The 27,208-nt window shown below is 47.6% G+C and overlaps 2 protein-coding genes across 6 annotated transcripts in view; one reads left to right on the top strand and one right to left on the bottom strand.

The window, feature by feature from the left end:
• KIAA0319L (KIAA0319 like) overlaps nucleotides 1-18,151 on the bottom strand; it is a 95,395-nt gene extending 77,244 nt beyond the window's left edge. Inside the window, exons 1-2 of one of the 3 annotated variants that reach the window (XM_047869062.1) lie at nucleotides 18,035-18,151; nucleotides 14,851-15,020 (exon numbers count right to left, since the gene is read on the bottom strand). In XM_047869062.1, coding sequence (XP_047725018.1) covers nucleotides 14,851-14,992 — 142 coding nt within the window. In that variant the 5' untranslated portion in view covers nucleotides 14,993-15,020; nucleotides 18,035-18,151. Of the gene's footprint in view, nucleotides 1-14,850; nucleotides 15,021-17,692; nucleotides 17,891-18,034 lie in introns of those variants that run through there. The other 2 variants (XM_047869061.1, XM_047869063.1) reach the window with 2 other exon arrangements.
• On the top strand, nucleotides 18,023-27,005 carry NCDN (neurochondrin). 3 transcript variants are annotated; one of them, XM_047869066.1, is made up of 8 exons: nucleotides 18,023-18,365; nucleotides 18,640-18,707; nucleotides 19,583-19,723; nucleotides 20,818-21,786; nucleotides 22,583-22,824; nucleotides 23,402-23,626; nucleotides 24,013-24,155; nucleotides 25,474-27,005. In XM_047869066.1, exons 2-8 carry the CDS (start codon nucleotides 18,675-18,677, stop codon nucleotides 25,908-25,910), a joined length of 2,190 nt encoding a protein of 729 aa, XP_047725022.1. In that variant the 5' UTR covers nucleotides 18,023-18,365; nucleotides 18,640-18,674; the 3' UTR covers nucleotides 25,911-27,005. The 3 variants fall into 3 exon arrangements, with proteins under 3 accessions (XP_047725022.1, XP_047725023.1, XP_047725021.1); XM_047869067.1 differs by having other exon boundaries at nucleotides 18,640-18,856; XM_047869065.1 differs by lacking the exons at nucleotides 18,023-18,365; nucleotides 18,640-18,707 and adding an exon at nucleotides 18,948-19,050.
• The last annotated feature ends 203 nt before the right edge of the window (nucleotides 27,006-27,208 follow it).

Genomic DNA, 27,208 nt, shown 5'->3' with positions numbered 1-27,208 from the left:
GTAGGCACAGTAAAACGCTTGGCATGTAGAAGGTGTTCAAAGAATTGTTTAATTTTAAACATTTACCCAATATTGAAATAAATTTATGCTATTTTTTAAACTAACAAAATCTAGCAAAAGATGTCAGCTCCACTACTTGACTACTTGAATTGTAGTCGTTCGAATCAGCTCCTTAATCGTAATTAAATTTCCTTGACTAAAAGAAGGCAGGGACAGGAGAGAAAAGCAAAGTTCTCAGCTCACTAAGAAACGAGAACTGGCTTTCCGGGTTAAATTGGAGAGAGCACTGAATGGGAGGTATGAGGAGATGTACAAAAAGAAACCGAAGAAAAGCGAAATGGATTAAGAGATCTTTGCGTCTAAAGTAACCAGCTAGAAAACAGCCTTTCCTGCCTATACTGAAACATCCTTTCAAACCACAAAGCAATCTTTCCTCGTGAAAGGACCAACCACATTTCAGTTCCCCAAGTTATCTATTTCAGAACACGCCAAAGGAAGGACAGGCTTTCACCATAGAACTTTCTGAACAAAGTGGCAGTGGAAAATAGTTTCCAGTTCACCTAGACAAACAGCCATCCATCACAGATGACATCTAGATCCATTCAATTTTCCTTCTCCCAAGCAATAATGGGAATGAAAAGAAAAAAAAGCTCAAGTTCTGGTCACCTAGGTGGAAAGACAGAAACCAGTCTATAACAATTCTAATGCCTATAGCTTTTACCTGATATTTATTTTAAAAATCAGAAGTTTGGGGTGCCTGGGTGGCTCAGTCGGTTAAGTGTGAGACTTCAGCTCAGGTCATGATCTCGCAGTTCATGAGTTCGAGCCCCACATCAGGTTCTGTGCTGACAGCATGCAGCCTGGAGCCTGCTTTGGATTCTGTGTCTCCCTCTCTCTCTGCCTTTACCTCACTCATGGTCTCTCTCTCTCTCTCTCTCTCAAAAATAAACATTAAAAATTTTTTTTTGAAAAAATAAATAAAAATCAGAAGTTTACATTAACTAGATACAATTGCTATTAATTTCAAAGACCTTTCTGTTAAGGTTTAGTCCAAAGCCATTTTTACAACCAAGCTATAAGTGAGAATATTAATCAAAATAGTGGTATAGCTGAAAATAGCTCTCCTGCCATAATGTTACCTGTTCAAAAATGATCCAGTCATCGAGGCTTTATAATATTTAAAGAAAGATTGAAGGCAAATGATTAAACCATATACTTAAAAACAAAACAAAACAAAAAACACCTGTAACTAGGGGGTTACATTGCTGCATATAATATACTCAGAATCTCCTGCTTCGCTTTTTCTCCCACCACCTTATGACTAAAAGACTCTGGAGAATGCTGTCAGCAAGAAACGCACGCCTCCAAGCCACAGCATGAAAGAACGAACCCACACCTCTCCAAGTAACACGGGCTTTGTACTTCAAAAAGCACAGGTATCAAATGATAACAGATAAACTTCAGCCTATACATAAAAGTGGTTCTAAAAAGAAACGTTTTTTTATAGAGAAAGCCCCCAGGTATGGTGTCACGAATCTAGCAATTCCCTACATGGCCCACTTGTAGAGGTTATTGTTAAAAACCTGCAGCTGACTGCTATCTCTGACTGCAGGGCTGATAAATTATTTGCATTCATCACAATCATACCAACCTTCTCTGGAAACCCACACAATGAACCTTGAATCAGAGCCCTGCTTTGTTTTTCAGGAAGGTTTTAAATTTTTTTTTGCTGGTTGATTTGGTTTTCTAAAGAGAAGGTCATTTGGAGGACTGTGGGAGAGGGATGTAAATTATATAAAATAGCAGTGAGCTTGGGAGGAAATAAGGAAATAAGGGAGCAAGCCATGAAGTGCTCTTTCAGCAGATATGGCCAATAGAGGAAAAGTTTGTGTCAATTTATCCATTAAAAATCTCTCCTTTTGGAGTATTATGTAAGTGTCATAAAAAAAAAAACTGCAGTGGGCTGAACTGGGCCATGTGAGGACTCAATACAACCAAGCTTCGAATACTTAAATATCTTAAACCACTTTTTGCTTATAGCAAATAAAATGCAGAGCTGCAGATGCTTCCTCATCTGTGTGTAAATGAAAGCAAAACTGTGTGAGTAGTTAGTATTCTTAGAATTTTTGAGAGCCAGTTTATTTAAATTAAATCAAAGCCAATCTGTATCTGTACAGAAATAATTTTCTCAGGGCTCTTGTTCTCTAGACTTTATAGAGCTGTACATACTCTTCTCTCTACCTCTCCCTCTGAGATCAAGAAGTGAAAAGAGCTCTCCAGGTCCAAAACCACTTCACATGAATCTGGGAGAAGGAAGTTCAAAGGGATCAGAGTATCATTCGTCTTAGCAGCCCATTATAGAACAGGGTTCAACTCTTCCCTGCCCGGTTCTTTGTGTTCCCATAGCACATCTTGGAATTTATCATGTTTCTTTATGTTTCTATATCTATCTCTGCTTCCATAGTGTGAACTCTCTGATGACAGGAACTGGGTTTTATTTAGCTGGAGACAGTGTCTGTTGACCTGAATTGTATGTTTCTACAGTATGTACATAACACCCAGATTTTATCATCAAATGACTTCAATTAAACATCCTAGAGAAGGTTTTAAAAAGGCAGTAAGCATATAAGGCACTGACTATAAGACAACACATATGAAGAACTAGGGATCGCAAATATTAGGAAAGTGCCATCTAGTTAAAGTCATCTATACAACGCAGCACCAACATTCAGATAATTTGGTATTGTTTGGTTTATTTATTGTAGTCATGTGGCTTTTAATAGATTTCATTTTGATGACATGTACTTACATGTATCTTTCTCTTATACCTCCATTTTCAAATTCATTGTAATACACATTCTACTGACAGAAATAAAAATTGGGGCCAAATGGTCAACACCTCCCACTACCAAATTATCCAGTACAGACTCCCTCTAGCCACAGAGAAACTGACCTTTCCTTATCATCACCTAAAATAGCAATATTATTCCGCTGCTTCAAAAGTGACATTAATTCTAGGTGAGGCAATAAGGATATCCAAGTACGTGTGTGTGTGTGTGTGTGTGTCTCTCTCTTTCTCACACACACACACACACACACACACACACACACACACACACATTCCCCATAGGCACACAGGAAACTCCTTGAAAACACATCATACACAGTGCCTTCACTCTTTACCTCTTCCTTCCCACTGACACAGGCAGCCATGCTGCCAAGGCAGCAACCCCCCACGTGAAATATGAGAGTGGAGGCGAAACAGCTCAATCAAAACAGCCTGGAAAGGAAAGGAGGGTATGCGTGTCAGTGAAAGTCTCCGTGGAAAGGCCAGACAAGTTTTGCTTCAGCCTTGACCATCCTAGGCACATAGCCCTATTCAAGGTCTGCTTACCTGAGCTTAAAGGCCAAGCCCTCCCTTTAACCTTTCATAGAACGGGTAACATGAAAATTCACCCCAGTATTTGAAAAGTGCATTGTGAGAAATGTCAGGGTGCAGCTCGTGAGCATACTCCGGAGAGCACAGCTGACAGGCATTTTGAAAATAAGCAGTTCGGGACTGATGAAATAGAAGGCACAGGTAGAAGAGAAGCTCAGCACTGCTTCAGCACTTGGGGGCTGTTTTGCTTCAGGCTAAAAGCCACAGACTGACCCAGCAGGATGCAGATTACTCAACTTTCTGAAATGGAATCTGGCTCTTCAGCTTCTCTCCACAAGGTCCCTTCATTTATTCTGATTAAGACTCACTCATTTTACCTGGCCTACTTCCATAAGCCTCCAGCTGACTCAGGTTGCCCCCCGTTAAGGACAATAAACACTGAGCTGTATTCACATTCACACGCGCGTGTGCGCGCACACCAGAGGAGTCATTTCTTTTAAAAGCCAGTCCTGTCAAACTTTTAAGCCTGAATCTGAAATTAGAGAAGTAAAACCAAATCAATATAAATTCCCCACCTCCCAGGTCTGATAATACTAGACATTCTCCTATTACCTACAAGTGAGAGAATCCACGAGCAGACATTTATTTCAAACGCAAATGTGCTGCTGGATTAGAATCAAAGCATAATGTTAAGCCAGCTGGAAGAAAGACAGCATTCCTAAAAATTCTGTCATTTAGTGGAAGGGTTTAAAAAGGTGAATTGAGGTGAGCTACATGGGCACTCACCTTAGCGGCAGAGTCTGAAGATGATGGAGTTTCAGATAGGCCTTGGCCAGCATTCCTGTCTGCTTTTGTTTCTCCTAGAACAGTGTCTGTGATGGTTAATGTGCCATTCAGGATATTCTTAACTCCTGCTTATCTTAAGGTATTTTACTGTTTCCTTTTGTGATTGACCAGAGAAATTCAGAATTTGTATAATCTGGTGCTTGTCTGATACTAAGCCCTGGAACTGTTCACCAGAAGGCCTGAGTAACCAACCTGATGCCAAAAAGGCAGGAGCACACTGATACAGAAAAGAGTTTCCAGAGCTCACTGGATGGGTATACGTAATACTTATGAAGTCACCAGAGGACAAATGCTTCCAAGTTAGGGGCAAAGGCTGCAGCTGTCACACTGTCCCCAAATCTCCAGATAACCACCTTCACCGTTTATCTGGGGCCATGGGTTATTAATGGTGGAGCAAGTCAGCTGGATTGAAAGGAAAGATGGAAACATTGTAGACAGGGGCTTCACCCACACAATTATGAGCCAAAGGTTACTCTACTGAGACCAGACATCAAATCACCTAGTCTCCTACATTTCTAGGATTTTGCAAGAAGAACTGGGTCTCCACTGTCATTGAATTACCCTGGGACCCTAGGGAGGCCTCAGCCTCTCTGAAGGGAATCTTGATGCCAGTAACATCATCCTTTCAAAGAGATTTTCTGTTCCTTAGGAATGGCAAAGGAATCAACATACTGCACTCTCCATGAGGGCAGAGACCATGTCTCTCTGACTCACCACTACATCTCTAATGCCCAGGATTGTAGGTACCCCAAAAAAACATTTTGAAGAAAGGGACTAACTCTGGCAAGCTACTTCTGACACAAAATCCAAAAGTGCTATTGAACCAGCCACAGTCAATGCAATAACCTGGCCTATCACACGGCCTTGCCAAGCATGGGCACATCAACGGTTTTGGGGAAAGTGAACCAGGGCTCAGGGTCAGGTGGTGTCATGATAGCAGAACAGAGTCCTCTTCCAGAGGAAAAGTATCCTTGGCTGAAAGAGGAAACAAGTAGTCAGTCATGCTCCTTAGTGGAATTTTATAATCATGGAAAACACACAATGTAGCTCATCCTACCACGGCTTCCACCAACCTCAGGCCTATAAAGCCATGTGAATGGAGGTCTCCTTTTCCCGACAATGCAGAAAGACCAGCTGCCTGCCTGCATTCTACTTCTAAAAATGTGGGAACTGAGATCCCACTGGGTGGAGGTTTAAGAAGCTAGGAGAGACTTCAAACCTAATGCCCACTGCGTCATCTTGCAGTTAGACAAGAGTTTAACCAAACAGGATATTATATTATCATGTTACAATGACTACTGTTAACACTTGCTGAACTGTCACTTATGTACCTGGGAGTAGGCTAAATACTTTGCATAAACATTTTACTTAATCCTTACAACAATCCTATGAGAGGCACTGTCATTCTCACTTTGAAGATAAAAAACCTGATGAAATGTGGGTTTCAGTAATACCACCCAGTATGTAAGAAAACCAGGACTCAGAGCCAGGCCTGTCTGACTCCTGAGTCCATGTTCCAAGCTCTTGCTACTCTGCCTCCTCCTGTCTCTTGCTGGGTCGATGAATAGGTAGGTATCAAGACCAATTCTTGCAGCTTCTAAAACTTACCCATTATTGCCTGAAATCAAAAGTGGTTAAAGGAACTTAACCACATAGACTGACTTTTCTTAAGGAAGCTCTTAGATGAAGGATCAGAAAGGAAGTTCAAAAGGCAGTCCCTCAAACCAAGAGCTATGCATTTTGGCCCAAACTTTTCAGTACAACTCATCGGAGAATAAATGTCCAAACACTAACCACACACACAGTTCTTAATCATGTTCCTCCTGGTTCCACACAATGACTTGAACTGAAAGCTGTTTCAATTAGTAAGATTTTTATGCAATCTCCAAAATAAGCCAAAAGGCTTACTTTGGCCCTGCAATTGTTATTTTGTTTTTATAAATTCCTCCACTGTATTATTTCCTCCCTTGAAGAATTCCTAAGGCAAGTCCATTTCAGACAGCTTTTAAATCATATTGGATTTACTGCCCAGTTATACCATTGTCTTATCCCTCTTCACTTTGTCACACAAGTTAGGAAGTACATTTGTGTTTGCATTATCTTTCTGAAGAGCAAAAAGAACCCACCAAAATTATGCTCCAAAATACAGAGCAAGACTTAAGATGATCATCTTTTATTGAAGAGTGTTTAAGCAAAACACAATTGCTTCATTTCATTGGGAGAGAGGCTAATTTTAGAGGATTTTGGTTGGTCTTACTTAGGTCAATTAAATTGTGATATAACAAGATCCCAAAGACCTGCTCAATGCTAGCTGAACTTTAGAATCAAAAAGCTCGCATGATTTGTGTTAATAGCCAGAAAACTCTACCTTCCCCCAGCTGCCATATACTCAAGTCATTATCCTACAATCTGAGGAGACAGATGTAGGATTAATAATTTATCACCTTCCTGTACTGCAATGTAGTTAAGAATATAGGACAGTTTGGCAGGCGAGAGTTCTTGCTGAAGGCTCATCACTATGAGATTTATTCCATTAGTCATCCAACTTAAATTAGATGCCCAGCAGATACAAGAAGAGCAGGGATATAATGCCCTTTAAAAAGTCTCCTGAAAATGCTTTTCTCCTAAGGATAAGACCAATGCATGATCAAGATATATTACTCTCTTAAAAGAAAAAGATACCACTTGGTCTGTCTGGTACAACAGGGGCTACAGCCCTCAAAGTACAATCAAACGATAGGGGCAAAGGAGGAAAGTGAGTGCAGGTGCCTTCTGTCTGTCAGGGGCAAATGCAGGTAGTTATGAGAACAAAAAGAAAATAGCAACAAGTGGGGAAAAGATGTCTTGCTAAGCCAGAAGCTGCCTTTGTCCCAACTGTAGTCTCTACGGGAGGTTGAGGGTCCCACCCAGAGTTTGGGACGAATTAAAAAATAAATATGGCAGGGGTGCCTGGCTGCCTCAGTCAGTAGAGCATGTGACTTTGATTTCAGGGTTGTGAGTTTAAGCCCTACGTTGGGTGTAGAGACTACTGAAATTTTTTTTTTAACTAAACAAATATGGCAGTTAGAGGTAAATGGAGATCAAAACATCATCTTTATAATAAGCGATAAGGTGACTGGGGAACATAGCTTAGATGTACAACCACATACTGGCTTTCTAATACTTTCCTGTACTTAATTAAACTTACCCAGTTGGACACAGGCAGGCTATCCTGGAATGGGCAGACCAGTTAGAGGACGGCAGAACGTATGCAAATCCTGAAGACAGGCCATTCCATACAATAGGAGTCTTTTTCAACCTCACCAATCAGAAAAAAAGTCACTCATCCATTCAGAGAGAGAGAGCCAGAAAAAAGGCAGAAAAAAGAGCTAAAATCACCTTCCAAATATTGTTCCCTCCTGGGAAGTGAAGGGCCCACTTAATGAGCCAAGAATGAAAAATAGGGTAGAAAAGAACGATTCTCCTCAACATGTATATTCCAACGTGGTGTCATTTCCAGCATTCTTTTTCGGTTAATCCAACAAACTGTTATTGCTACCTACTATGTGCTAGATTCTTGGTGTGTAACTGTGATTAAGACAGTTTCTTGAAGCAGACACATAAGTGAGTAACCATAGTAGCCATCTGCTCCCAGCCACATCTGCTATGATTACTTAGGTTACTTACTTAGAACACAGGTTACTCCCTGGCATACCTGGTACCAGACTCACCATCTACAATAAATAACTATAAAACTGGGCAGAATATACAAAACAACTGTTCTTAGTCAGGAGATAACAGCCAGTACAAGGCTGCAATCCCCGAGAGAGATTGCAGAAGAGAAGAAACTTGAAGTGAGCCCTACCACTGCCCAGGTCTCCAGGGCCAACTTCCCAACCACAGCACCGAAAGCTGGAACCCAAACAGAACACAGGGGGCTTGCTGAGCCCAGGAAGCAGAGATATGAATTTGGCTAAAATCTGAGTGGTGAGACACTGGAGAGGAAGGAGCTGTGAAAAGAGGGAGCCCCAGAAGTCCTTAGGGAGGGTCCCCTGCCAGGCTGAGAGCTGGAATGTAAAGGCACAGGGCAAGACTCGAGGTTTATGAGATAGCAGACGCTACAGGGCAGAGAGAGAAACAGAATCACTAGAGGTCAAGCAGCGCTGGGGGTAAGAACAGGAGCACTTTGGAATTTGGCTCTGCCAGAGCGAAGAAACCACATTAACACCACAGACGAGCACACACCAGAAAGACCTCACCTCAGGACTAAGGACCACACTCTAGAGCAGGACCCACTCTGAATCTCTCCTCACAAAGCCTAACACACACAGTACAGCATGATATAATAACAGAGAGCTGTAAGACACTACAAGAACATTAAAGAATAAGTTCAAACTAGAGGTCTCAGAATATATCAGAAAGGAGCTTATGTTTACCTGAATCAGACAACCTCAGTGAGAAGACTAACGGCACTCTGCATGAGACAGGACTCTACAGTGATGTGAATGTGGAGGAAAGAAAAGAGTGTGGAATGGCTCAGAACGCAAGAGGAGGTGGTCTTTTCACTGTTATAGGGAACACAGGAGGAAGAAGGACAAAGGACCATGGGTTTGGTCTTGATACATTAAGTCGGAGGCAGCTGTGAGCCATCCAGTTGGAAACGTATGACATGCAGGTGGGTATGTGCTCTGGAAAGGAGTGAATGAACAGCTATGGATTTGGGAGTAGACGGCACACGTCTTAACAGTTATGGGAAAAAATGAGGCTACCCAGGGGGCACACACAAGAGTTAGATAAGAAAGGGTAGAAAAAGAACCCTGAAGAACAAAACACTGAATAAACAAGCTGACAAGGGAGTGAGGGAAGAATAATTAGAAAGTTCAGTGGACGGGCTGGAAGGGGAACAAAGAACAGCACTGCACCCCTGTACCTTTTCACTTACCATGGCACGGTATTCATATGGCTACTCCCTCGTCAAACTGGGAGTTCTTCCAGGGCAGGAACTGTGCTGTACTCATCTTTATCACCCTTGTTCCTAGCCTAGGACCAAACTGCCAGTAAGTTCTCAAAAACCAGTTATGAGGGGCGCCTGGGTGGCTCAGTCGGTTAAGTGTCCGACTTCGGCTCAGGTCATGATCTCGCAGTTTGTGAGTTCGAACCCCACGTCAGGCTCTATGCTGACAGCTCAGAGCCTGGAACCTGCTTCAGATTCTGTGTCTCCCTCTCTCAGCCCCTCCCCTGCTCACACTCTGTCTCTGTCTCTCAATAATAAATAAACGTTAAAAAATTAAAAAACAGTTCTGAATTGAATGTTTTCTCTTGTTTATTAACTAATACTTACTAACTAATTGGGTGATCTACTTCTCAGAAGCGGGGGAATGTCAGTAGAAGTTTTCACAGCCAACTGTTAGCTTTAGGCCTACATGAGCCTTGGTGACTCCATAGTTTAGGTTTCCAATGCTGGTTCAGGCCCTCTCACCACACACACACATACACACACAGGCATAGCTCTTCAGATGTACATATTCTTTCTTTAGATATGTTAATATATTTGTGAATATTTTAATCAGATCTCATTTCTCTCAAAGGCATTGTGTCTCCTTAAAGTGCCCTCATATACCTCTGATCTGATTGTGCTAATTTTAAGTTTTAACTCTCAAGCGATAGATTATGTTAATTTTAAAGTTTAATTCTCAAAGGACAATTCCCTTATTTCTAATTTATTAATTTATTCAGTCAACAGATATTTTTATGGTGCACCTATTATATACCAAGCACTCGGCACCTGCTAGGAATACCTAGTAGAAGTAAAACAGGCAAAACTTCTGCCCTTAAGAAGCTGACATCTATTGCAGAAATTTCCAAATTCTTGGAATCACCTCATTTTTGTCTCCCGATACTGACAGTCCCCAGGTCCAAAATGGAATTTTTTAAAGGATTTTACTTCTTTTTAAGTAATCGCTATACCCAACATGGGGCTCAAACCTACAACCCTGAGATTAAGAGTCATATGCTCCACCAATTGAGTCAGCCAGGTGCCCCCCAAAATGCTATTTTTAAGCCATTTAACAATGACACTAAACAGAGAAATAGTGATTCAATGGCCTACAAGGAAAACACAGAGTATCTTTTATCAGACAAACTATAATCACTACTTTCTAGCAGTGGGCTTCAGCACTGAACCCAGAAACTGAAATAAAAAAGAAACCTACATAAGTCAGCAGGTACCTGGGGTGCTACTAGAGATGGAGTAAACTGCCAAGTGGTAAACAGGAATGGGGATAACAGGAGACCTGCCTTATTTTGGTCAGTTTTTCAGGATTAATCCATATAATCCAGGGGTACCTGGCTGTGCTGACAGCTGGGAGCCTGAAGCCTGCTTCGAATTCTGTGTCTCCCTCTCTCTCTGCTCCCCCCACCTCCCTCCCTCCCTCCCTCCCTCCCTCCCTCTCTCTCTCTCTCTCTCAAAAATAAATAAACATATAATCCATAAGCTAAATGACAACAGCAAAGAATCAAGAATGTATTTTTTCAGGGAACACTTAAGGGCTCAGATAAAAACTGAACAACTCACTAGTAGATAAATACTGACTCAGGCTACCAACAGCAGGTTTTCGCTGCTATTATTTTGTTGTTGCTTTGTCAGGTAGGTGTTTTTACCCTTATTAAAAAAAAAGGTTACACACGTACACTGAAAAAAAGATGGAAAACGCAGAAACTGTACAGAGATAATAATTCCACTACTCAAAAAATATACAAACAGGGGATGCCTGGGTGGCTCACTTGGTTAAGCATCTAACTCTTGATCTCTGCTCAGGTCATGATCTCAGGAACCATGAGATCAAGCCCCATGTTGGGCTCTGTGATGAGAGTGCAGAACCTGCTTGGGATTCTCTCTGCTCCTTTCCCATTTGCAAGCATGTGATCTCACTCTCCCAAATAAATAAACTTTAAATATATACATATATCATATGTATATATTATATACACATATATACACACACAATTATGTATCTTGTTTCAAGCTTCCTATTATATAAAAGTACTTTTCTCTTTGCACAAAATTGGCACCTTAGTGGACATGCAGTTGTATATCCTGCTCTTTTTTTTTTAATTTTTTTTTAACGTTTTTATTTATTTTTGAAGGAGAGAGAGACAGAGCATGAGCAGGGGAAGAGCAGACAGAGAGGGAGACACAGAATCCGAAGCAGGCTCCAGGCTCTGAGCTGTCAGCACAGAGCCTGATGCGGGGCTCAAACTCACAAACTGTGAGATCATGACCTGAGCCAAAGTCAGATGCTCAGCCGACTGAGCCACCCAGGTGCCCTTATCCTGCTCTTATCACTTAACATGAGGAGCATTTCCCATGTACTTACTCTCCTGAACTGTGAACTCTGAAGCTGGATAATATGCCACATGTGGACATGCTATAATTTCATCACACTCCTACTGTTGGGCAGGTTGTAGCAATGCTTTGCAACATACAATAAACGAGTGTTGATGAATGTCCTCATTCACAACCATCTAAATATATCCTTGAGATAAATTCCCACAAGGGGAATTACCAGGCCAAAAGATATGAACTTTTTAAGGATCTTGATATTTATGCCAAAAAGTTCTCTGTTCAAATTTCCCAGGATAGTATGAGGGCAACCACATCACCCTTCAGGAGCACTAAATATTTTTACTTTGATCTTCATCAGTATGATAGGATAAAAAAAGATATCTCACTTTAATCTGTTCTTTGGGGGTACATGGCTGGCTTAGTCGGTGGAGTGTGCAACTCTTGATCTTGGAGTTGTGAGTTCAAGCCCCACGTTGGGAGTAAAGATTACTCAGTTAAAAAAAAAATCTAATCCGCAGTTCTCTGGTTACTAACAAGAAAGTACATTTTTAAAAATGCTAATAAATCATTTTACTTTCTTATTTATGGTACTGTCTCTTTTCTTTCCTCTGGGTACATCATTTATTCATTTTTCCTATTAAGATATTATGTTTTTTGGGGGCACCTGGGTGGCTCGGTCAGTTAAGCGACCAACTTCAGCTTAGGTCATGACCTCGTGGTTCACGAGTTTGAGCCCCACATTGGGCTCTGTGCTGACAGCTCAGAGCCTGGAGCCTGCTTCAGATTCTATGTCTCCCTCTCTCTCTGCCCCTCCCCCACTTATTCTCATTCTTTCTCTCTCTCTCTCAAAAATAAATAAAACATTTAAAAAAGTATTAAAAAAATATATTATGTTTTTTAAAACATTGATGTGTGGGGCATCCAGATGGCTCAGTTGGTTAAGTGCCTTGGTTTTGGCTCAGGTCATGATCTCAGCATTCACAAGTTTGAGCCCTGCATCAGGCTCCGCGATCAGTGCAGAGCCTGCTTAGGATTCTCTCTCTCTTCCTCTCTCTCTGTCCCTCCCCTGCTCGTGCACATGTTCTCTCTCTCAAAATAAATAAATAAACTTAAATAAATAAAATAAAATATTGATGTGAAAAAGCTCTGGTAAGTTAAAATATATAACAAATCTGTCATGTGTTACCTGCATGTGACCTCAGTTTGAACACACATGGTTCTCGGTTCTTCCACAGTAAAAGCTCCAAACTTTTCTAAAATAAAACTAGTAGGGGCGCCTGGGTGGCGCAGTCGGTTAAGCGCCCGACTTCAGCCAGGTCACGATCTCGCGGTCCGTGAGTTCGAGCCCCGCGTCAGGCTCTGGGCTGATGGCTCAGAGCCTGGAGCCTGTTTCCGATTCTGTGTCTCCCTCTCTCTCTGCCCCTCCCCCGTTCATGCTCTGCCTCTCTCTGTCCCAAAAAAAAATAAACGTTGAAAAAAAAAATTTTTTTTTAAATAAATAAATTAATTAAATAAAATAAAATAAAATAAAACCAGTAAAATCTAATCTGCACCAGAACCACTCCTAACAATACCACCTTTGCACCTCTATACTCAATCTGCTCACTGTTGTTGTTTTTAAGCAGCAAGCTGAGGGGATACTAAAGACTAGCACAGTAGCCCACAGTACTCTGTTTAACCAAGTGCTAGATTGGAAATACAGAAACAGAAGTAGAAATGTCCCCTATACATGGAATCCCTCAAATAACAAGCTGCTCATCATGGTTCAGGGTAAAAAAACTATCTTTGGTCCTCCGAAAGACTATCTGTGGTTGGAAGACAGAGAGTAACAGAAGAAAAGGAGCACAGGCTATTGAGTGAACAAACCAGAGTTTAACTCCTGGCTGTGTCGTGACTTCTTGCTGTATGACCCTAGGCGAGTCATTCCGCCTCTCTGGGCCTCAATTTCCTTATGTATAAAATGAGACTAAAACTATCTGTTTTAGGATTATCATAGGGATTAAGTGAGATAAGATATGCAATGTTTATAACCAAGGGTCTGGTATGTGGTAGGTGCTCTTCAAAAAAATGCAATTTTCCTACTCTGATAGTGCTAAATCACTTACTTATTTAACTCAAATGATCTTACATAAAATCTTGGCCTGAAATAGTTAGCTGTCCCAGCAAAGCATCATCTGGGTAAAAAAACATTTAGGTCAGCTTTCTGTCAACTGCAATTTCCACTGCTCTAATTATGCAATCATCAACCACCACTGCAGAACAACAAAAACTCTAAAGCTGATGTCACTGAAATTGCTAAATACAGTAATTACTTGATTCTCTAGATCATGACCACCAACTCCTTTAGGAAAACAACAGAAATCTTTGGAATTATAGGAGCAAAAGGCTGATTCCTTATCCCAGACAGTGGTCTCTATAACACAAGGCTTTTTGGTCACTGCCCAGAATGGCAGCATACTCCAAAGTCTCTCCGAGATGGCTGTTCTCTCACATTCCATACTCTGAAAAGGACAATGTCAACAAAAGAACTAAAAGAAAAAATGATTTCAAGAAACAGTATCCCTTGAAATGTAACCTTCGCACTTTTTCCTGGCAAGAGGTTCCATCCAGCCTGGTGAGATAATCTCTAGGAAGAAAGCATACTTTATGAAATCTATCAGCATAACCCTTTTCTACAGAAAAAGCAAGGAACACATTGTCCCTGTAAGTGAAGATTCCTTCAGAAAAGAAAAAGAAGCAAAGTATCTTTATGAAGCATCTATGTTCACAGTGCTGTACTACACACTTTAATTATGGTATCACTCCTATCAAGCTACAAGGTGAAATCTTATCCTTCTTTACAGACAATAGGTAACTTGCTCAAGGTTTTACAGTTATTACGTAGAAACATCCAGAACCAGGACCCAGGTCTTCCCAACTTCCAAATATTTTTATTTCTTTTTTAAGTAGGCTTCATGCCCAGGGTGGAGCCCAACTCGGGGCCAGAACCTATGCCTCTCTGATCAAGACCTGAGCTGAGATCAAGAGTCAGATGTTTAACTGCCTAAGCCATCCGGGCATCCCTCAAATGTTTTTCTTTTCATGACATCTTCACCGAATCTTAAAATTATCATGCCAATTCCCTTTTATAAGAAAGAATCCAATTTTAATTGTGGTTCCAAAACAAATAAACCCAACAAACTAAGTGTCCACCAAAAGGATGACCGTTTCTCTCAATTAGAAGATTGCTTTTCTACCTCCTCCTAGTCTTTGATATGAACTGAAAGACTCATACAGTTTAAATCTATAAAGAAAATGGTACCTGTTGACAACCACAGAGCACTGAAGCAGAAGCAAGTAAAAAACAGGTACAGGCTTCTCAACCATTTCACAGATAGCTGCCAACAAAATCCTGATAAAGTCCAGGAAGCAGGGCTTGGCTTGACTCCCAGCCTCTTCTCCATGGCCTTCCAGACAGACGGAACCCGTTCCCTATAAAGACAGAAAGGGAAGAAATTATATGCCAAGTAATTAATAATTGATTCCTGGAAATGTAGAATTCTAGAGAATGTGACAGCCTAGAGGGAAGAGAAATTTCAAGTTTATCTTTCACTGCTCATACCTGCCTGTAAATTTTAAACCTGAGCTTTGACAAAGCCTATAATTATCAGGATAAAAACATAGCAAGGGGTATGAAATGAATCCACTGTAAAACTGAAACATTTTATGTTCTATTATTTTCTAAGCTAACAGTAAATCATCTATGTGGAAGAATGGAAAGAGCACTTGCCTGAAGAAAAAAAAGATCTGAGCTTCAGTTCCAATTCTGCAAGTAACAGCTTTGTGACTTTGACCAAACACACCTTCTTATTTATGAAGAGTTTCGACTATCAGAGGTAAACTAAGCTGAGAGTTTTGTCTAGCTGTGCTTTAAAAAAACAAATAAAAAAATACTGTGACTATCTTTAGGAAGTACATGCACTCTCCAGTTTATTACTGCCCCACCACTATGACCTTAAAAATCTATCCAAATTACACTTCAATGTCACATCCCTGATCCCTAGAATCATCTGCAATTCCTGACTTGAATTCATATAGACACTCAAATATTTACACAGTTCCTATTATGTGCTAGGCATTGTGCTGGCTACTCTAGAATCTAGGAGCTGGATAATTTAGGTCCCTTCCAGAGAAAAAATGATTTTCATTTGTTTCTTCTCTTATACAACTTCCCTACATTGTATAAATTATTATATAAATCTTGGCAATATCATGAGGGTTGGTTGAGTTCTGAGGAAGCAATTCAAATTCTTCTGTCCTAAATGTGCACCTGTCACCCACATGTGGCAAATGGTAGACTCCGCCCTCCACCCCCAGCCAGCATACAGGGAGACGGGCATCACATGAAGTCAATATTGACTAATACCAGGAAATAGACACATGCACACACACAGCTGCAAAACTGAGGCACAGCCCACCCAAGAAAAGGCTTTCTATGAGCTTAAGCAACTGAAGTACTTCTTCCTCATTCACTTCCATCCATTCTGATTTCTAGCAGTTTTGAAGTTGTATGTTAGGGAGCAGGGGGCTGAAAGACGTGCGGGCCAGTGACATGTTCAAGAGATTATAAAATGGAGCCCAAGTTAGAAAGTATATCCAGCAACTTCTCTAGCCTCTCAAGATGGAACAGTGAGTGTGCACGTGTACGTGTGTGTGTATGGATCTTACCCAACACATTTCTGCCTACCACAAAAGGATTTTAAATTCAAAGTGACTCAACACCTGTCATCAATAGCGTGACAGGTGGGCGACAGAAGCATAAAAGAAATGAATAGGTTTTGAAAATGGGAGTAACAAACACCATTGGATTAGCAAGCTGATCAGAAGTGCAATGTCTTACAAACCATGCATAAGAGGCAGAGCTCTTTTCAAATGAACTCCCAACCAGCCAAGCCTCTGAAATCTACAACTGCCTAAGGGTGCAAATCACTGCTAGGGTCCATTCAAAGCCTTGCTGACCAGAGGCAAGAACAACACAATCACCAAGATCCAAATGGTTTGTTACAGAATCAAAGGGTAAAAACCCAGAGAGAGAACACACACCCCCACAATACTTGACAAATGAAAATCTAGAAAAGCTTGCAATAGTTTTGGCATTTAGGGCGTTACAAGTACACCCGAAATAAAAGCACTCTCTGTTGCAGCAGCTGTTCAGACAGAGAAGGGGGTAATGTTTACTTAATCCTTCAGGTTGATGGGGGATGTATCATAGTTCAGTCTGTCAGCTACATACGTGGAACTCCATTTATGTACACAGCGATAAGATATGTTTGAACAACGACAGAGCAAGTCTGAAACAGCCTATTCAGCTGGTATGAGTAATCAAGAATAAAGCTCTTTTAAAAAAAAATCTCAGATATTTGGGAAAGTTACAGAACAGACTGCCATGAATAACTTTGCTTATATTTGCAGGCATTGTTTTCCAAATAGCTGGAAAAATGAACAGATTGTTCTGGGAGGTCGTCTTTCCAATTTGTTCTTAGCTCCCAGTCTGTTAATCACAGAAGAAAGCACAAGGAGACTCAGCTAATGCTCTTCACTAACTGCATCTATTGTCGGTTGGGCACAAGCATCAGGAGGTGAGAGAAGGAAAAGCGTTTTTGGAACCGCCTGAGGTGTTCTTTTGACTTCCTTCATTTCACCTTTGTGCCCACCGCAGACACCACAGAACCCTTCTGTGGGGAATAATTTTCTAAAGTCCGGAATAAGGCAGGTTTCGCATGATAATTTACACGTCGTGCTCAACCCCGCCCCCCTTGTTCTGCATCAACTTTCTATCTTGGTGGGGAGACCGAATACCAGAGACAGCAGCTAAAGACGAGGCTGCAGAAGTCGAGGGAAGAAGGATAGCAGCGCCCCGAGCCCGGTCTGTCAGGGGATGGAGGATGCTGCATGACCAGGCGTGGGCCTGAAAGAAGCAGGGTCTGGGACTCGAGCCCCGCACCTACAAAGCCAGAAGAAGCTGGCTGCCCTAGCCGGGCCAGGAGCGCCATCTCCGGGTCCCAACACCCGGCCAGCGCACCCTCAGAAATAGCCCGTCCCGCTTGCCCCTCCCCTGAGCTCGAGGTCCTCGGCCTGGCAGCCAGCCGCCCCCGGCCACCTACCGGGGCTCAGGGCCACACAGCGGGGCCCCGGCTCTCGGCGGCCTCCGCCTCCTCCCGGTCCATGGGGTCGGGGCCCCAACCTTCGCTCCCCTCACCCGGAGGAGGAGGAAAAAGAAGAAGGTAGTGTGGGCTCCCCACCCGGACAGCTCCCTCTCGCCTCAGCCTCCCAGGACAGCGACGGCGGCCGGAAACGCCGCCTCCTCCCACCTCCCTGGGCTCAACCCGGAAACACACTCTTCTTGCTAACCAGCCCTCCTGCCCCCACCCCCACCCCCGGAAGCTCAATTCCAGCCGCGAGCCAGAGGGGGAGGTGAGGCAGTGCTGAGGGACAGAACTACGCACGAGCGAAGGAGCCTGGGCCGCCAGGCTGTCGCCTCCTGCTCTCCGCAGTCTGCTCCTTCGCTTGCCCTGCGCGAGCCCCAGGCCCCAGACTCGGGCAATACCCATAAGCAAGATGGCGGCAACGGTGGCACCCCCTACGGCTTAGCGCCCAGGTGTGCCATTGGCCAGAGCTCGGAGTGAAGCCGCCGCGGATTGGCCGAGAGCTCTGCGGGGGTGGGGGTGGAGCTGCAGCCGCCTGGAGCCGGGAGTGGGCAAAGCGGCGTGAGCAGCGGCCCCAGGCTCCAGGAGCATCGCGCTCGGAGAAGATTTCGCCGCTCGGGGCCGCAGCCTGGTGAGCTCAGCCCCCTTCAGGCCCTCCCCTGCATCCCAACCAGGGCCTCGCCGAGCCGGCGCTGATCGATGCCGACACACCCCGGGGACCCTATCGCGACTCCATCGCGCCATATCGCGACATCATCGTGCCCTGTCGAGACTCCATTTTGTCACAGCCCTTTTCAATATATAGCTATATATATTTTTTTTTAATTTGCCCTGTCATCTTTGGGGGCTGTTCATGTCGTGATTTTGCCGTGATCTCTCCGTGACATCACCGCGCCATCGTGAAGTGTGATCTCATCGCCGCCCTGTCGTGACTTCATCAATGTCGTGTTGTGACCTGGCTGCGGCGGGACAGGTGGTGACCGCCAGGAACCCTCTTCCCCTTCTCATCTCCCCATCTCAGCAGCCCCGCTTCGATTATCCGGCTTTTGGATTCTCCGTTGTCCTGGGAGCTACCCCGGACCCCTTCTTGCTTCTCCAGCCCCTGCCGGCATCCACTGACTGGTAGCGAGCGGGGAGGGCGAGGAGAGGGAATGCAAAGGGTTAATTCTGCTGCTGCTGCTGCTGCTGCTGCTGCTGCTGCTGCTGCAGCTTCTGCCCGAGGGAGGGAAAGGAGAGGAGGCAAGGAGCCTGCGGGGGCGTTTGAGAGCCCTGGCTGGAGGGGTGGGGTCCGCAAAGGGGCCTCCAAGCCTTCCCTGGTCAGTACCCTGCATCCTCACTTGTGCTGAAGCTTGTCTCCTGCCTGTTCTGGAGAAGGGAGGGGAAAGGGAACCTAGGATGCCCTTTTCCCTCATATCAGCCTGAGTCCGGATAATCGAACTTCACCCATGTATGTCTCCATTCCTTCCTGTCTGTCCTCACCACTCCCTCCTGGTGTGCCTGGGTGGAAGGAGATAAAACCAGGCCTCTGGTGCCAGGGGGCAGCTGAGCAGTGGGGCCAGCCCCCCTCCCACTCCTGGGAGATTGGTAAGGAGAGCTGTCCAGCTGAGCAGCGGGATGCATGGTCCTTCTTTCCCGCTTTCCGGAGGTGACCTTGGCCAGGGTCCCTTCTTCATTCCTAAGGACTTGAGGGTCCAGCGCCTTTAAGGGGCTCCCACAAGGGAGGTCAGTCTTGAGGAACCCATCCCTCCTGATCCTCCCCTCCCTCTGTGCTAATCCCTCCCTCCATCCTCCACTCCCACCCCCACCCCTCCTCTGCAGAGGGATGCTCAGTCCCTCTTGTGTTCACAGTTGGGCAAGGCGGGCATCATGGCCTCGGATTGTGAGCCAGCTCTGAACCAGGCAGAGAGCCGAAACCCCACCCTGGAGCGCTACCTGGGAGCCCTCCGTGAGGCCAAGAATGACAGTGAGCAGTTTGCAGCCCTGCTGCTAGTAAGGACCTGACTGAAAATTGGGAGGTGGGAAGGGCTGGGTGGTTGGGTCCCCTAGGAATGGGGTCAAAAAGTCCCAGAGGATATATAGGTGGTCCTGGCATTCCCGGAGGCACCAAGATGCCTGCCTTTGGACTCTTCATTGCTCCCCTAAGTGTGAGAGCAAAGGGGAGAATGGGGGTGAATAAGGCGTAGGGCCTTAGAAGCCTTGGAGGAGGCTGCCTGGGTCTGCTCTTTGGGGCGTCCCGGAGCAGATGGGAGCTGACTCATAGGGTGACAGCAGCAGGTAGTAACTAGTGCAGAGTACTTGAGGGCTGGGGATGATTGCTCTGGGGGTGGAGAGAGTAGCAGAACTAGAAGTAACTGGGAAGGGGTCCCAGGGGATGGCCAGGATGGCAGTAGGTAGGTTGAGGGTGAAGGGGCTGGTTTGGGGCTTAGCCCTGTTGGAAGAACCAGGCTGGGGCCAGCAGAGCAAGAGCTGCAGTGCTGGGAAGGGGGGGTTGATGTGTGGGGGGTGAAGGGAGGAGGGAGTACAGTCTCTGCTTGTTTGCCATGGCAACAGGGAGAAGGCTCCAGAGTCAAGGGCTCACACTGCAGCAGAGGAGGTGTTGAGGTGAAATGTAAGGGGAAATGTTTTGACAGGCAGAGTGGCGAGACACAGGAGCCATTTCCCCTGAGAAGGTGGCGGGAATGGATCAGAGGCTTCTCTGGGGAGGGGGGTGAGAGCAATTAGGGCGAGACCCTAAATCCTTGGGGGATTTTAAACTGAGCTCTAAGCCCAAATCAGGTTGCCAGCTTCTAGATTAGACATCAGAAAGAACTTCCCGAATGACTGAGTGATGAAATGGCAGAACGAGTAGTTGAGGATTGGACCTCCCTTCTGTATACGTAATCATAAATGAGGGATCTCAGAGGTCACAACCATCTGTCTCCCCGGGTGGGGAGGGAAGGAGCTGGACAAAATGACCTCTGGAGGCTTCCTGACCCCAGAGAAAATCACCTTCCATAACCACATCCTGGTAATGGTCAGCGCCCAAGGGTGCAGGGGGCAGTCTTCCTTTCATCCTGCTGATAGCACATACCCCCCCCCCTTAGGTGACCAAGGCAGTCAAAGCAGGTGACATCGATGCCAAAACTCGGCGGCGGATCTTCGATGCTGTAGGCTTCACCTTCCCCAATCGTCTCCTGACCACCAAGGAGGCACCAGATGGCTGCCCCGACCATGTTCTCCGAGCCCTGGGTGTGGCCCTGCTGGCCTGCTTCTGCAGTGACCCTGAACTGGCCTCCCATCCCCAGGTCCTGAACAAGATCCCCATCCTTAGCACCTTCCTCACTGCCCGGGGGGACCCGGATGATGCTGCTCGCCGTTCCATGATTGACGACACCTACCAGTGCCTGACAGCTGTGGCAGGCACACCCCGTGGCCCCCGGCACCTCATTGCTGGTGGCACCGTGTCTGCCCTGTGTCAGGCATACCTGGGGCATGGCTATGGCTTTGACCAGGCCCTGGCACTCCTAGTGGGGCTGCTGGCTGCTGCTGAGACCCAGTGCTGGAAGGAGGCGGAGCCCGACCTCCTGGCCGTGTTGCGGGGCCTCAGTGAAGATTTCCAGAAAGCTGAGGATGCCAGCAAGTTTGAGCTCTGCCAGCTGCTGCCCCTCTTTCTGCCCCCGACAACCGTGCCCTCTGAATGCCTCCGGGATCTGCAGGCCGGGCTGGCACGCATCCTGGGCAGCAAGCTGAGCTCCTGGCAGCGCAACCCTGCACTAAAGCTGGCAGCCCGCCTGGCGCACGCCTGCGGCTCCGACTGGATCCCAGCGGGCAGCTCCGGGAGCAAGTTCCTGGCCCTGCTGGTGAATCTGGCATGTGTGGAGGTACGGCTGGCACTGGAGGAGACAGGCACAGAAGTAAAAGAGGATGTGGTGACCGCCTGCTACGCCCTCATGGAGTTGGGGATCCAGGAATGCACCCGCTGTGAGCAGTCACTGCTCAAGGAGCCACAGAAGGTGCAGCTCGTGAGCGTCATGAAGGAGGCCATCGGGGCTGTCATCCACTATCTGCAGCAGGTGAGGTATAGCGGCCCACGGAGGGAGTCTGGTGTGGGGAGAGCCAGAAGGCCAGGCAAAGGGGGAAGTGAATTGCACCTCAGTGTAATAGGAAGAGCGCAAGATGCCCACTCTGAGGGCTGATCCTGCAGCACTCCCGGGAGTAGAGTGGCCGAGCCTCCCTCTCCCTCCCTCCCTGAGCCTCCACACAAGCACCATACCACACACCATATGTGCACTCACATCACAGTACACACACACACACACACACACACGCACACAACACAGTGACTTCCCACTCACAACCCTCCCCCCAGTACACACACACTCCAAATCGAAGCAGTCTGTTCTGCTCAGCCTCTTGCATTGTTCCATACACCTGCACATACAAACTTGGCACGGAGCTGGGCAAAGGAGCGGGACTGCCTGGTTCCTGGCCTCTGGAGAGATTCAGCTAACTCCTCCCAGGTCACAGCTGCCGTAGAGGGAGTGTTTAGTTAGCTTTGGACCTGTGAGTTTCCTTCGAGCCTTGTGATACTTCAGAGGTGGGGGGAAAGGGGATGCAGTGAGTGTGGGGACATGTTGTCCAAAGTCCAATTCGCTCGGCAGACATGCCCTGAGGGCCTGCTCTGTGCCAGGCCCCTGTTGAGCGCATCCTTCCCATGTGTTAGGTGCTGGGTACACAGGGCCTGCCTTTGAAGGGCTCACAGGCCAGAATTCCCTTCTAGTTGTGTTATTCCTAGGCTGGCTGGCATGCTGTCCCGGCCGGGGAGGGTCTCTGGTCCTACTCCATCTCACAGGGGTCCCATGGCAACAGGTGGGGCCAGAGAAGCAGAAGGAGCCCTTTGTGTTTGCTTCGGTGCGGATCCTGGGGGCCTGGCTGGCCGAGGAGACCTCATCCCTGCGCAAGGAGGTCTGCCAGCTGCTGCCCTTCCTTGTGCGCTATGCCAAGACCCTCTACGAGGAGGCCGAGGAGGCGAATGACCTCTCCCAGCAGGTGGCCACCCTGGCCATCTCCCCCACCACCCCAGGGCCCACCTGGCCAGGGGATGCTCTCCGGTGAGTTTGTAGTTAGAGTCTGTCCAGCCAGACTGTTCTAAAGAAAAGCATAACAGAGGGACACTTCCTCACCCCCAAACTGGTCTGTGCTGGGCTTCCTGATTGGGGCATGAGATTTCCTTTAGGATTATTTCTGTTTGTTTTGGGGGGCTTGTTCACACAGGACTCCTGGTCAGCCAAGTCTTCTTTGCCAACCCCAGATTTCTCTGTAAAGAGAGAACTCATGCTTATTGAGCATCTACGACACACCAAGCACTTTGCTCTACCCTTTACCAAAACAGTCTCATTTAGTTCACACAGCAAATCTATGACATAAGTCTCATCCACATCTTCAGGATGAGCAAACTGAGACTCAGGGTTAAAGTAACTTGCCCGCACATACACCATGTGGCAGAGCCCAAGTTCAAGCCTAGGCCTGTGCAGCACCAAAGCATGTGCTTTTCCTGTGGGACCTACAAGGAAGGATGTGTCCTTTCCCCCTGCTTTCATTTCTCTTAGGTGGGATGCCCCAAGAAAGGGAATCCTTGTGCCTTCATCTCTCCCCACCCCTTACACACCTGTTCCTTCCACCCCCCAGGCTCCTTCTGCCCGGCTGGTGCCACCTGACCGTTGAAGATGGGCCCCGGGAGATCCTGATCAAGGAGGGAGCCCCCTCACTTCTGTGCAAGTATTTCTTGCAGCAGTGGGAACTCACATCCCCAGGCCATGACACCTCAGTGCTGCCTGACAGTGTGGAGATCGGCCTGCAGACCTGCTGTCATATCTTCCTCAACCTTGTGGTCACCGCACCAGGGCTGATCAAGTGAGGCCGGGAAGGAGGTTGGAGGAAGCAAGGGGTGGGGGCTGCTCAGACTTGCCTCAGATCTCCGTCTCCTACTTTGCTTCCCTGTGCCCATGGGTTCCTGTTAATGTTAGAGTGACAGGCTCTCAGAATAGACAGAGCCACCCCACACGAGGTTTTGGCATGTCTAGAACTCCTCTGGGCCTGTCTGCCTGCTCCAGCTATAACCCAGTCTCTGTTCCCCAGATGCCACGAATGGGCCCAAAGTTAACTCTTAACCCTGCTGTCTCATTTCTTGCCAAACCCTGCCTGGTGAAGCTGGGAGCCCAGAATCCCAGGTTTTCCCAGGCCTTGGTCTAGCTCAAATAACCCCTTCTCCCATCTCCACCCCCCACCCTTTCTCCCAGGCGAGACGCCTGCTTCACATCTCTTATGAACACCCTGATGACGTCGCTGCCCTCACTAGTGCAGCAGCAAGGGAGGCTGCTTCTGGCTGCCAATGTGGCCACCCTGGGCCTTCTCATGGCCCGGCTCCTCAGTACCTCTCCAGGTAAGCTCCGGGGACCCAGTCCTAATGGATAAAGACAAAAGATCTGAGTGGACCTGTTATATTCTGGGCATAAGTCCCCATTTTCAGGAAATGGTTTTATAGAATTTTCCAACTGAGAGGAAATCTGTGAAGTGTGTCTCCATCCCCCACCCTACCCCACCCTTCTTCCCCAAATGATAGCATTCTTTTCCTTCTGAAGACTTTTAAGGCAAGGTCTGGTGGGTGTAAGTACAGGCCTGCTCAGAGGCACAGGCATAGGCACCTGAAATTCCCAGCAGCCCGAGTCTGAATCCAGTGTTTTCAAGGTGGAGCCGCCCCCACCCAGGGCTTGAGTCAGGAACCTTCTTCCTCCCCATTGAGGTTTTTCTCTGCTTAACACCTCACCTCCCTCGTGACAGGCTTCAGTGCTTTGGTGCCCCCTCTGCACATACCTTCTCCGCAACCCTGCCTCACTCTGGCTGTGTGAAGGAGGAGGGACGTCCCCTCCAGCCCCTGCCAGCCCTTTGTGTCTTCCACTTTGGCCGTGGGTGTCTGCTTGGGTCCCTCTGTCCCCGCCTGTTCCCTGTGCCCCATCTGTCAGGTTGGAGGAGCTGAGCAGATGCCCGGGAACAGTGTGTAATGAGCCTGTACCCTCAGCTGCCTATGTGTTCCCTGTGCAGGGATCCCAGTAGGGTCCTCCAGCAATGGGAAGGGAGCATGTCCTAGTGATCCAGGAGCCACCCCTGTGCTCTAACCCCATGCTCCCTCAGTCCCAGGCTGCATCACCTCAGCCTGAGTAGAGCCCCAGTGCTGTTAACCCACAGATGCCACCAGGCTGGACTAACAGCCTCCCTGAGAGGGTCCGCAGTACAGGGGTGAGCCCCTGCCTGGCAGGTAAGCCAAACCCCATCACCAGCTCCTGGTCCCCCTGCCCCCGCTCTGGCGCCCCCTTCTGGCCCAAGAATCAAATTGTTGAGACCGCCTTCGCCTGTAGGTCTCTAGGCCCGGCAGCGGCTCCCATCCTGCTCCCGTCCCACTGCAAAAAGGGCTGACCATGAGGTTGAGTGTACCAAGATTATCACATTTAATTCTCACAACCGATTTCTAAGATTAGCACTATTGGCCCCGTTTTACAAGTAAGGAAACGAGACCCAGAAAAGTGGATTACCCAAGGTCACCCAACTTCAAGTGAAGTTGAAGGTAGGGTTTGAGCCCAGGCAGGCTGGTTCTAGGCTCTGCTTCGGCTCCCAGAGTGTGTCCGCACAGGAGGGTAAAGTGAGGGTCTGGGAAAGCAGCTGGCCCACCAAGTTCATGCGCCCACTCCCTGCTTGCCTTCCAGCTCTTCAGGGAACACCAGCGTCCCGAGGTTTCTTCGCAGCTGCCATCCTCTTCCTATCACAGTCCCATGTGGCGCGGGCCACACCTGGCTCAGACCAGGCGGTGCTGGCCCTGTCCCCCGACTACGAGGGCGTCTGGGCCGACCTGCAGGAGCTCTGGTTCCTGGGTATGCAGGCCTTCACAGGCTGTGTGCCCCTGCTGCCCTGGCTGGCCCCAGCCGCCCTGCGCTCCCGCTGGCCACAGGAGCTGCTCCAGCTGCTGGGCAGCGTCAGCCCCAACTCTGTCAAGCCCGAGATGGTCGCCGCCTATCAGGGCGTCCTGGTGGAGCTGGCACGGGCCAACCGGCTGTGCCGGGAGGCCATGAGGCTACAGGCGGGTGAGGAGACAGCCAGCCACTACCGCATGGCTGCCCTGGAGCAGTGCCTGTCAGAGCCCTGAGCAGGTGTCCACTGGGGACAGACCCAGGGGCGGGCAGCGAGGGAAGGAGGGAGGAGGCATCTTCCCTGACGCTCCCAAACTGGACCCCCCTCCCTAGACTCCCCCCACACACACACACAACATCCCAGCTTTCTGGCTTTTCCGAGGGCAAGGGCACAGTGCCCATCCCTCAAGTGTAAGGAACTGCGTCCCGCCCCCCGGGCCCCCATGGGGGCAGGGATTGGCTTGAAAATCAACATAGCTATCGCTGCCAGGCCGGGGAATGTTGGAGCAGCCCCCAGGGAGGGGGGCACTAGGTGTCATTGTGCCCTGTGTCAGACTCCCCCACGGGAGGGAGGCCCCAGGATGGGATAGGGCTGGCAGGAGCTGGCTGCCTCAGCCCATGTGCCCTGCCGGCCAGGGCGTGGGCTCCCCTAGGCTGTGGTGCCCCCTCTAGCCTCCCAGTCCACGTCCTTCCAATTGGCCATTTGGCCCTTGCCCTTAGCCCCTTGGCAGAGAGCAGACTCAGGCCATTGACATCGCAGTTCTTCCTATCAACTTCAGTGACCCAGGGTCTGAACTGCCTCATCCTTCCAGGGAGACCTGGGGCAGACAGGCCTGGTGTGTGGGTGGGGAAACCTCCTTCCACCTGAGCTTCCTTGAGGGGACCCAGGAGTCCTTAGGCCCTGGCCTCTAAGCTTTTGTGTCATGTTGCAGCAGAGTGACGACGGGGGTTGGGGGGTTATTTATTTTGCCTGTCCTTATCCCTGCTTGGACACCTGAGCATCTGATCCCTGTCCTCCTAGTGCCATCTGGCTTGACTGGAGCCAGGAACAGGAGGGACACTTCTCCAGAATCCGCATGTTTCCCTAGTGATTGCACCCCATCACCATCGTGGTGCCTGGCTTTAATCCCCACCCCTGCTTAGGATCCCTCTCTGCAGAGAGACGCGACTGGCGACTCCAGCAGGGACTACTTTTCTTATGATCCCGGGGGACCCCACACACACAACCTGATCCCTTGCTTCCATTTCCCCCTTCCTTCCCCCAGTGCGTTCTGTGATCGCCAAGTTCAAAGCTGTGCACATGCGGACACTCAATAAATGTTCATTGGTGACAAGATGGTTCCTGTGTGGTCTGTCCTGCACCTTCTCCCTTCCAAACTCGAGGAGCTCACAACTACCATTTGCTGAACACACACCCTCAAGCACGTTTCCAGTGTTATTTAGCCTGCCAGAGAACCCTGTGACACAGGCATTATTCCAATTTTACAGGTGAAGAAACCTGGGCATGGGTAGGTGGTTTGCTCAAGGTGATGCG

Source organism: Prionailurus viverrinus, chromosome C1, assembly GCF_022837055.1.
Source record: "Prionailurus viverrinus isolate Anna chromosome C1, UM_Priviv_1.0, whole genome shotgun sequence".
In the NCBI taxonomy this organism is placed as follows: Eukaryota; Metazoa; Chordata; class Mammalia; order Carnivora; family Felidae; genus Prionailurus; species Prionailurus viverrinus.
This window is presented reverse-complemented; position numbering and strand designations above follow the sequence as displayed.